This window comes from Gavia stellata, chromosome 4 (assembly GCF_030936135.1).
Source record: "Gavia stellata isolate bGavSte3 chromosome 4, bGavSte3.hap2, whole genome shotgun sequence".
In the NCBI taxonomy this organism is placed as follows: Eukaryota; Metazoa; Chordata; class Aves; order Gaviiformes; family Gaviidae; genus Gavia; species Gavia stellata.
The window spans coordinates 54,772,612-54,784,171 of record NC_082597.1 but is presented as its reverse complement, the minus strand read 5'-3'; the positions used below and the strand labels follow the sequence as shown (position 1 = coordinate 54,784,171).

Genomic DNA, 11,560 nt, shown 5'->3' with positions numbered 1-11,560 from the left:
TGCTAGGGGGCTTGATTTATGTGATGAGTGCTATGCTTTGCTAACTTAGAAACTGTGGGTGGATTTTCACTGAACTCCAGAGAGGTCTCCAGGGAAGGGGGAGTGACGAAGCTATAGCCGCCTGTATCGGGATAAGGGCACATTCAGTTGGCTGTGTGAAAACGTGCCTGCTTGGCACTAACTGCAAATGGCTACGCCTCTGGCCTGGAGCTCAGCATTTGCGTTGCTTAGGCAGTGTGCGTGATGGTGTTCTGTATTCATAAATTCTACAATTGTGAAAGAAAAAGACAAAATGAGCTAGCCAGGCACATAAATACAAGAATATATATAAGCTTACATATATAATACATATAAAGAGCAAATTAACTTCTTCAGAAGTGCTGGTGTGAAATGTTTTGAAGTACTAGCAAAGGGAAAAAAAGAAAAGTCAAGAACTGTCATTATTCCACCTTGTTTTCCTGTTTATGGTAGTTGCCAGTGTGCAACTTCATAGTGCCAGAAATACATAAAATAAACTGACCTGGGGCAACTCACAGCATGAAATGAGAGAATAGGTGATGGGGATAGATGCAAACACTCCCCCAACTCTCTTGATTGCTGCTATTGTGACTCAGGCAGGGAGCCTGCAAGTGCACAGTGAGAGGTGAAAATGGTGATGGATTTAGTGCCCTTTGAGGAGAGCAGCATCAAAATACCATGTCATGATGGTAGTTCCTGAGCTCATTGGTTTCCATCTGGTCTCGGTGTAGCCTTCCTGATCCGCAGTCCCAATGCTGATTGCCGCAGGGCAACCCTTCAGCTAGGTGAACATGCTTTGTTTTAGGGAAAAGGATGCTATCGTATCAAAGAGCTCGGTCTTTGAAAGGACAGCAGAGCTGACTGCAAAACAGAACTCGTGACTGTGTTTTTGAGCAGACCTCCCTCTCTCTTGCTGGTTGGGAAGCCCGGCTGGATGTGCTTGCAGTGGAAATGCTGACGTATCTGAGCATCTGTCACTGGATTCCAAGCGTGCCATTTCCTCTGCTCCCAGAACAATGAGGAAAGTGAGAGGAAATCCAAACAAACTCTGCGTGACAGGGAAAGGAGAGGAAACCTGAAACAATTCACTGGGCAACAGTGGAAATGAAACTGCTGCATCCCGCTGTGCTCAGGAGCAATGATTTTAAAATAAGTAAAACAAAACAAAAAAAATGGACAAGAAACACCTAATGTAGATGCTAGTTATGACCATATGTTTCAAAAATTATAGCAGTCTGAGCCATGAGCTTGCTATATATCATTAGTGCTGAAGGTTAAGCCTGGCCAGTACTTAGACATGGACCATTGTAAGGGTCACTGGGATGCCTCAGGAAATAGTGTCAGGGATGTGATGGGAAGTCACTGCTTGTCATTCTTTGTTGAACTCATTGCCCGTATAATATGGTAGGTGCTGTTTTGGTGAGGAGCAGGGTGGAGCAATTCTATTATGGTGAAATTCCTGTTTGTCTAAATCCCTTTTGTCACTAGATATATTTCAATAAAAGTTCCCTCCTGTCCTAACTGCTGTTGGGAAGAACTCACTTCTCAATGGTGATTCCCTTTTTGTGCTTCTCAGCACAGGACGCTGCAGATTGTACTGGATTTAGAAATTGTCACTCCAGGGCTTTTAGACTTGGCTTTTGACCAAATACGTTCCTAGTCCAACTGCATGTTACAAGCTCAGTCTTCCTTAGGGGGGACAGGGTGGGAGCATCTGCAGCAGATGAATTTTAGTGCAGGTATGGTATAGTGCCAACTATTTCACAAGGGATACGTAATAAGGCAAGATGGACAGTGTGTATAGTAGGTCACAGTTAATGGTAAATGGACCTGTCTACCCACTCGGATGCCCAGAGAGAGGCTATTGGGATATCCTGACTCCCTGACTGTACTCAGGCTCCTTTATCATAGATACCTTTTATTATGCTTTCAAAACATACTATGGGACTTAGTGTTAAAATGATGTTTGCATTCCTAGTTCACCATTGCATCATTCCTCCCTGCAGGAGTTTCAATAAAAGGGAGTAAAAATGGTATCAGGAGGCCAGGCTTCATTAACTGCCAGCCCTGGCTAATCATCAAATCACACAGGTACTCTTCCCCCCCGCCACTGCAGCTACCAAAGGAAGGGTTCAACCAACACATCTACTCGTTTGAAGGGTAAATAACATAACTACTAGTAAAAGAGCTGCTTACTGAAGACACTTCCCCTGAATGTTGCTTGTGACTCTAAGGGAGCCACAATATTGGAACTAAGCCAATATTGGAGTAGGTGCACCCCTGTTCCAGCCCGGGTCACTTCATATGCTTTCTTGGTACCAGTTCTGATGCTCGTCTGACCCAGACTGTTTCATGGAGCTGTTTCATGGAACAAAAGGAGTAGGAAATGCATCTTGCCCCCCAATATGGTAGATTTTTGCCAACACAGCTCCCAAAGCTGGCTCTCCAGGGTATCACATGAGATCCAGTGCTGACTGAATAGGAGGAGACAGGAAGGCTGCCCAGAGCTGGGTGAGGAGGATCTGACCACCTTGTACCTTGCCTGCTAGCTGCTAGATCAAGCATAGCTCAGGTATGAGGGCATAGACTTAGATTCACAGGACCACCTGGCTTAGAAGGTGTTCAAGAGCACTGGATGGGTTTTTGAGCAAACAAAGTCACACAGCTCCTCTGTCTTGTGTAGGATTACAGACCTTCCAGCCTGCAGGCCCCACACTCTGCCTGAACCTCCCTTTGCATTCCTAGCAAACAAACCCGGAGGGGAAAGTGGCTTAGACCTGGCCAAGAGAGCGTGGTACCTTGGGCTCAATCACACTCGCACAGCAGCACTGCGCAACAACCCAAATCCTGACCTTGAGTGAAGGGTTAATCTAGGGAAAACCAGAATAGAAGCAGGATTTTTTTTTCCCTGTGTGGCTGAGAATGGAAGCAAAATTTTCTGATTTGTCCCAGCTGCTGTGATTGTCGTGTAGGACTGTGCTGAGGACAGCAAATCAGCCCCCGTGAAGCTCTAAGGTATCAAATTCAGATTCTTCTGCCAGTCAGAGTAGTCCATTCAGAGCTGTTGTTTTTCCTATGTAGTTTCCTGTGTGTGGCCTGTATCAGAAATAGTGTGGCCAGCAGGAGCAGGGAGGTGATCATGCCTCTGTACTCGGCTCTGGTGAGGCTACACCTCGAATACAGTGTTCAGTTTTGGGCCCCTCACTACAAGAAAGACATTGAGGTGCTGGAGCATGTCCAGAGAAGGGCGACGAAGCTGGTGAGGAGTCTGGAGCACAAGTCTTATGAGGAGCAGCTGAGGGAACTGGGGTTGTTCAGTCTGGAGAAGAGGAGGCTGAATTACAATTACCTGAAAGGAGGTTGCAGAGAGGTGGGTGCTGGTCTCTTCTCCCAAGTGACTAGTGACAGGACTAGAGGAAATGGCCTCAAGTTGCGCCAGGGGAGATACAGACTGGATATTAGGAAAAAGTTCTTTACTGAGAGAGTGGTAACACAGTGGAACAGACTGCCCAGGGAGGTAGTGGAGTCACTCTCCCTGGAGGTATTCAAGGAGCGTGTGGATGTGGCATTGTGGGACATGGCTTGATGGGCATGGTGCTGTGTGGTGGGTGGGGGTTTTTTTTGGGTTTTTTTTTTTTTGTGGTGGTTTTCGTGGGTGGATGGGTGGTGGTTTGTTGGTTTGGTGGTTTTTTTTGTAATGGTTGGACTTGATGATCTTACAGGTCTTTTCCAACCTTAGTGATTCTGTGATTCTGTGACATGTGGACAAAGCTGCATTACTAGAAAACTGTGGAGGTAGGAGAACTATTTAAGTTATATAATTTTCTCTGTGATGATAAAACCAGCCATCTCAGAAGTATGGTGAAGTCGTAACTGATCTGGTAGAGTTAGCTGGGGATATGCTGGATTACCAAGAAAAATTTAGCATCGTGTCTGCCTTTGTATAGTGCGCAGTTCACACTCTGAAAATACAGTTACGTGCTCACACATATGCACCTCGGTGTTTGCATGTCAGAGATCAGCATCCACAGTGTACCTTGGCTAATTTGCACACCAGGGTATGCACTCACACAGACATAAATGCATACACTCATACACAAGTGCCAGCTGTGTGGCATGGAGCTGATGACCTCACTTTTCATTCTCCCCTTTTGAACGTGTCCAGCTGCTCCTATTGATTCCCTGGCTCCAGTGCCTGAAGCATGAAATCGAGCAGGGTGAGCCAGGGGGCAGGAATGTGATCATATGCAGGTGTGCAGAGAGACACTGACACAAAAGTGCTTCATATTCATTTAATTGAACCAGCAATGTACTTTTCAATTTCTGGCAAACAAACATGAGCATTACAGGCATCTGAGTCACACTCTGAAGGACCAAAGCTTTTGTTCTTCTTATGTGTAAAAACAAATGTTGATGTCATGAGAGGAAGAGACAGAAAGGACAAGGATTCAAGCTTTGTGAGATGTACTATTGCCCTTCTTAAGAGTTTGCTCAGCATTACAGAATTACTGAGTGGGTTTTCTGATCATTTTGATTCATGCATCTGCAGGGAAGTTTCCCTTACCAATGGGGCCTACTTGTGGAGGTGGAATTATCCCTGCATTAACTCCTAGTTGTCTCAAGCCAGTTTCCGGGGCCTCTTCCTTGTACCTCTTCAAGGTACTGACATGATCCCCATCATCACAATACCTGAGCACTTTGCAATATTTGTCCCAGAAACATCCTTGTGAGGTAGGGAAGTGCTACTATCCCCGTTTTTAGACCAAGAGCTGAAGCACTGAGTGGTCAAAAATCACAAAGGACATATTTAGCAAAACAGTCACTTGAAACAGAGTCCCAGTCCTTCCTCCTGCTTCGTAAGTGCTCTACCACTGAATCATCCTACTCCTCTGCACCCCTCTTGAGTATTAGTACCAGTATATATTTTGCTAACATTAAGCTTACCCAGGGAAGCATCACTAGGAGTATGAGTAGCTTTCCGTGAGTGCTGCCTCCACCCTCACAGACAAACCACTGTGGGTCTCATGGGCTGCTTGACTGCACGGAGAGCGGCACCTCCACCTCTCAGATGTCCTCCCATCACAGCTGGGCTGCAGCTCAGACCAGTAACAACAGCCTACGCTTCCCTCCCTGCTGCAAGAGGTACAACTGCTTTCTTCCACCAGTCTCCTGAGGCAGGCTCTGGTCCCAGGGTCACTGACCTGTCACTCCCCATTTTGGTTCCTAAGATCTGTCATTGATAGACCGCGTTTCACCTATTTTATAATGACCAGCATTCAGGCCACACTTTCCTTTTCCTACAGGGACTTGCCCTCCCTCACAACCAAAGAACAGGTGACTTGCTCTTACATGCCACAGACTTGCTTTGCCTCTAAGAACAGCTGCTTTCCTCTGGAGCAGAAGCCTTCTTTTTAAAAGAAAAAAAATACATCTTTAAATACACTATCAAAACCTTAAAATAATCATATGTAAATAAATAGAACACAAACATCACAGTTCTCAGCCTGGAGAGGTTTCTTCAGAAGGGATAACAATTTCTGGCCCCACTATTTCACCCTGGGATGATGAGCCATCCATACAGTCTGTCATATCTGAAATTTCCTTCAACAGCCTTCCCAGATGTACCTTGGTAACAGGACTGTACTCTACCGGGAATTGGCAGCTGCTGGCTTTTTGAGGGTACACCAGCCCTTTTACTACGCATAGATTCATAAGTTATTTACAGTCCAGGGTCAGTCAGCACCACGACTGCAGGGATGTCATCAGCCTCCTGAGCCGCTTCTTTTTGCTGTCTTGGGGAAGCAGAGCTGGGGAGATGGCTGGGGAAACATGGGTCTGAGGAACGGCCACCTTCCCCTGCCTGCAGGCTCTGGGATCTGCTGCTGTGTACCCAATAGTCCACATGTCCATCATAACCTCCAGCCTGAATCCGGTGGCTGCTGTGAGGTGACAGGTGGGGTGTGTGCAAAAGATTTAGCTTCAGCTTCCTATTATGAAGGAGTTTGTGTTCAGGTATAAATAAGGCATGTGAGAGATGTGCACACCTGTCTGGATGAGCATGACCAATATTACGATAGCAACAGGTAGCAGTGCTAATGGTGGCAATTAATAATGTAATGTCTCCAAGCCCAGTTTAAAGTATGGGGCAAACACTGTTTCAGCTGGATGGTCTTGGAGTCTCAGCAGTGGTTTTAGCACCCAAGTTGAGTCTCCTCGTGCGTGGAGAAAGCTCTGTCCTGGACTCAAGAAGTTCACAGACTTCATCCATCGCCCTGGTGCAGGTCTCGAGGTTAGCAGCCAGCTTCTGGATTTTGGCCTTCAGCACAGCCTGGCTCACTTTTGTGACCTCCTTTGTGTATTCTGGCACAAGGAAGCTGTGGGATCCACAAAAGACCATGAAACAGACGGAGTTGTACAGCGAGATGGAGGCCCTCTTCTCTGACTGGCGCAGTGTGGGGTCCCCTGGGCCTTGCCCCCGGTGGAGGAACTCCAGGCAGCCGAGGATTTCCCTCATCTGTTTCCGACAAGTCATTGCAATTTCCTGCACCTTCCTCACCTCCCGGGAATTGCAGAGCACTAAGGAGAGGTCGGAGGTGATGCTGACCGCCCCCCCGGCAGTGGCCAGGCCCAGACCCACAGCCGACGCCAGGAGAGAAGCTCCCAGCGTTGCCGGGCTCAGGGACAGCCCCACGATGGCTGTGACTGCTCCTGCTGCAGTCAGGGTGCTCCCACTGACATTGGCAATGAGGGACCTTTTGCGGAACTTGTTGAGTTTACGAGCCGCCTTGTGAAGGTGAGCAATTTGGCCACGCAGCCTCTGTCTCTGATCCAGCAGTGCTATGTGGAAGTGGTGCGTGGGGTCTAGTGCTCGGGGAAAGGCAGCACTGTTTCTCTCCATGGCCTCTGTCCAGAAACAGAAAAGACTGGGTTGGGATTTATGTTAAAAAGACCCGTGAGACATGCTCAGCCTGGACCACCATTTTAGGGGTGGCATCCAGCCAATTTTCTTTTTGCTTCACCCAGCTACATGAAAGGTTTGCTGTCTGCACACACGTACGCACTCACGTACAGACACACGTGTGTACGTACACACATGTACATTTAATTACATTATTCCACTGTAACTTTCAGACAGAGGAACTTTTAAATGTTTTTCTTGTTCCCTGAGAAGACTAAAATATCTTAAGGGCTGGGATCAGAGGTGCTGTTGTTATTATCTCTGTGAAGACAGAAAATGTCTCTTCCAACTCTAGGGACAGAAATTCCCTCGAGATTAAGTGACTCAGTGCCCAGAGTAGCAATGCTGCCAGAACTAATGTGTTGTCCCCACAATGGGATTCAGAGGATCTGCAATATTCAAAGGCACCTTTCACAAGAAAAGCAAGGCTCTGAGGACGTGAAAGCCACCCATTCAGGTTGCTATTTAGGGGTCATTTCCCATTAAAGGAGGACAGAGGGAAGCTGCTGAGGAGAGTCAAGGTCTGGCTTTTCCATCTAGGAGGTGAGAAGCTCTTTGATGCCTCAGACAAGTATTGTGAACATCCTTCCTTTCTTTATACCTAAGCAACTCAAGGTCCTGCAGCATTTTTTTCCAATTGTAACCTGTCATCAGGGTCTGGACAAAGATGGGAATCATTGTTCTGTGTTGCTTTGTCCAACCGGTGATGATGGATCCCCAGTGACAGTGGCAGGGAGGCCTATGGACCTTGTTTACAAGGTTCATGAAGGGCACATCAGAAAAACGAGCCCACTTTCACTGTGCATTCCTTTGGGGATGGAGAAACAGGGGAAATACAAGCTTGAAAACTGCTGACTATAGCAACTTCCCCTGGCAAGATAGCAGGAGAGTGTCTTCCCTTCTAGAGGGTGATTCTTCAGGGTTTTGGTGCTAGGTGATCTCTGTTTGCTCTCTCTGCTCTTTGTCACAAGGGTAGAAAAAAATGTTCCAATAAGCATTTTCAGGTTGCTCTAGGGCTACAAAGTGCTTTACAAAGGAAGCCAGCATCTTTAACCCTGCTTACATATAGGGCAACTGAGGCAAGGGAAGCAACAGGAGTGATGTAGCATCACCAGTTATCTGGTGGGAGCAGAGCTTTTGTGCTCCACAACACTGCACCGTGCAAAAGGCTGCGCTGCCTCTGCACCTAGCAAGGTCTAGCCATAGAGCTAAGAGGCTGTTTGCAGCCCATAATGCCCTCATAGCCAAAAGAAATCTCTATAGCAGAAAGAACCTGTCCCAGAGCCAACTAAGCAAAACTATTAATTGCTGCAACCACCTTTTCTCTTCTAAGTCTTCTGTACTGTGTGAACTGGAGGTGTCTGGTTCCTCACACAGGCACGCTATGTAGTTAGGATCCTTGGGGATTTCATTCTGCAGAACCCCTGTGTTTCAGAAGGAGGAAACCTCCTACCATAAAGAGTCTTTCCATCCTGTAGTGTGTAAGTAAATAATTCTCACTGCAATTTTCCCCCTTCTACTTGTCCTAATCCATCTCACACAGAATCCTTTAGGACCTCCCCCTATGTCCTTCAGAACAATAACCTCAGTCTCTCTTGGTATCATTGGGCCATTTGAGCCATTTAGTACATTTTGCTTTTCTTAGCTGTAGGCAGTGTCCTCTTATTTTTTACACTATAGTCAGAGATGAAGCTGAAAACACAAGGGCTAACACTAAGCTAAATGGATACCGGCATTGAAATGAACAATGAGCATATCATCAATAACTTAACAACAGATCAATATGTTGATCGTTAAATATATAAATTCCTGTAGCCTTTTAACAATTTGTTCTGCAGATTTTGTTGTTGAGAACAGTCTCAAGTAATAACAGTGGCCATCTCACTGCAGTTAGTAGAACAGTCATTCAATATACAGCATAAGCCGTACAGTGAGGCACGTTTTTTGAATATACTGGTTTATGCCAGCATAAAAGAAAACAAAACCAACTCCTGCTCTTAGAGAAAATAAAGGTTATACATTAGTCCAAAACCTGCAAACGCTTTCCTAATACAGTACTCAGAGAGACTCCAAAAATACTGGTTCAAACTTACCTTTAGTTTCCAGCTGACCTTCCCAAAGACAAATTTTGATCTGTTTCTGGAGGAGACCAATTTATAGCTCCTATGGACCAATTGCTGTGATGGGAATGCTTTGCCTCATACTGGGAGTTTGCCATTTCCTGCTCTCCCTTGTGCAGAAGGATGTGACACACTGGAAAGTGACCTGCGGGACAGCGAGCACACATCATGTTCAGGAAACGATCCCTGCGAATGAACATTGTGTGTTCGCTTTTCCTGAAGTGGAGGGGAAAAAAAATTTTAAAAAATCTCAGCCTATTCCTGGTGCTGAGCTAGTGCAGTCATTCCCCCCAGGGAACAGTTGCCTTTCCTTTCCCTGAAATAGCAACTGATTTTACTCTGTGCTGGGGCCGCCAATTGCTTGATGACTGAAGCTTCCCCCCACCACATGTCTAGAGCCAGTGGCGCATCAGCCAGCCAGCTACTTCATTCAAAGCCAGTGTACTTTTAAAATCCCAACTCTTTGGGACAATCGTGTGTGTGACTGGCTGGAGCACAGCAGTGCTGTGCGACAGCTGGAGCGGTGCTCCACTCCATAAAAGGGAAGCAGCTCCACAGCAAGGTGATTGCTCTGAATTCCCATCCCTTTGCCTTCTGAGTAGATAAAACCATGCAGCATCTTGCAAAAGGAGTGATCTCCTTGTGTTTTTGCTGTTTCTTAACCATGGGCACCATGATGGTTGAGAAGTAACCATGTTGTTTTCCTAAGGTGCCTGCCCAGCAACCAATGATCAGAAAGGGGCACTGGGATCCTCTCTTTTGCTGCCTGCTGTTGCCTGGCAGTTGTGCCCATGTACAGATGTGCTCAGAGGGAGGAAGTGATGAAGGTGTTGGGGAGGAACAGCGTAAGTGACACTCATGGCATTGCCTTTCACATTGAGCCAGGGCTAGCTTTAATCAAAGACATATTCTTTGGATGGGTTCAGGAAAAAAGGATTTTTTTGTGGCACTGAGTGGTGCAGCCCACTTTAGACCAAAGTGGCATGTGTCCTTATTGACACAGGGCCTGTGGTGCCAGGGACACCTGTTTTGAGCAGTTGTGCTTGAAGATGGGACATCTACTTTCTTGCTTGGTGGATTCTTACTCTTCAAGGCTGTTTGTTGACAGGGAACCTCTGATTGTGCCTTAGAGTCCTCCTGGCCTGGCTAATCTGAAAGCTACCTATCTGTCACTGAGTGGAGAGGCTTTACTGTTGAATGTGTGAGATGCATAGCCGTGCAATTGCTGGAGCTGAATTTAGGAAGGGACAAGGACTGAGAGGCAGCAGGCAGGGAGAGGAGAAGGCTGGGATTATTCATTTCAATGGCAACTTGGGTTTAGATCATCTTAAAATGACTGTGAAAAGTATGTCAAGTGTTTTGTCAGGGGTGGACCTGCATGAGATGGGACATGAGTAAATAAATAAATAGCATTGAAGAGCTACTTCAACCTGTCACAGACCTGAAAAGAGAAAACATTGTTTAGAAGATGCTTAAATAACTAATCTTTGTCTGTTACACTTTGTACAAATTGCACGTTAACAGGAAGGTGAGTTTTGACACTGAAGGAAACTGTGCTTTAGCCCTTCCCTTTGTTTTAGCAAACATATGCTTGAATTGGAGCCCATCTGCATTGGCGAAGGTTTGCAGTTGATAGACACAAGAGTTCTTTCGCACATTCCCAAATGGCATAGGCTTTTTTTATGCAACTGCATCTGCATTAGGACTTGTGCCAGCAGGGATGTCCTTGTTAGGATAGTGAGTTTTGATAAAAATGAAATAATGAATAAAAGAAAAAAAAAGGTCTAGAATGAGCCTGAGAAGATGACAGTTTTGGTTGCTCTTCTTCCTTTCCCAGTGCTCTTTTTTCAATATACTCAGCTGCAAAATGTTGTCAGAAACCCCTGCAATGCTCGGTGCGTGGGTGAGCACATGATTAAAGTGCAGAAGAGACAATTCACTTTTTTTATAGCATTCCCTCACAGAGTTTCCTGCACACTGAAATACCTGTATTTCACCCAAGATGAGATGTTGGTCTCAGCCTAGGATGGTTTCTCACAGGGATCATCCCTGTGCTCCTTCACTGTCTAAAGAGAATGTTTCCCCATAATCCACCCCAATAATGAGGTGCATACCCAGAAAGTAAGGACTTCCCATGAGATGCTACAGATGTCAACTTGATTGTAAAAAAGAAATGTGTATTAGAATAAGAAACGTTATTTCTAGGGAGTTGCCCTGCAGAAGTATGCCGTGATCTGGTTTTGTACCTGCTGATACTCTCACAACCATCCCTTTGGTGAGAGTGCTGATCTTCTCTCCTACTGATTACAGAGACCCCCTCCAGCAAATGTGAGCAGGTGGGAATGGGAGTAGGATGGGAGAGGAGCATCTTCTCTGAACACCTCTCAGGGACTGAAAGGCTTTCAGTGCCATTAGTGCACCTGCCCAGATGTGAACACATCTGCCAAATCACCGAGTAGGTCCC

The 11,560-nt window shown here is 46.2% G+C and overlaps 1 protein-coding gene across 1 annotated transcript; it reads right to left on the bottom strand.

Moving 5' to 3' along the window:
* Positions 1 to 4,304: 4,304 nt before the first annotated feature.
* On the bottom strand, positions 4,305 to 9,098 carry APOLD1 (apolipoprotein L domain containing 1). The gene is made up of 2 exons (XM_059816423.1): positions 9,070 to 9,098; positions 4,305 to 6,921 (listed from the first exon to the last, which is right to left on the bottom strand). Exon 2 carries the CDS (start codon positions 6,914 to 6,916, stop codon positions 6,176 to 6,178), a length of 741 nt encoding a protein of 246 aa, XP_059672406.1. The 5' UTR covers positions 6,917 to 6,921; positions 9,070 to 9,098; the 3' UTR covers positions 4,305 to 6,175.
* Between the last annotated feature and the right edge of the window lie 2,462 nt (positions 9,099 to 11,560).

Coding starts and splice junctions, on each gene's coding strand:
- APOLD1 (XM_059816423.1), bottom strand. CDS start 6,916: ATGGAGAGAAACAGTGCTGCCTTTCCCCGAGCACTAGACCCCACGCAC.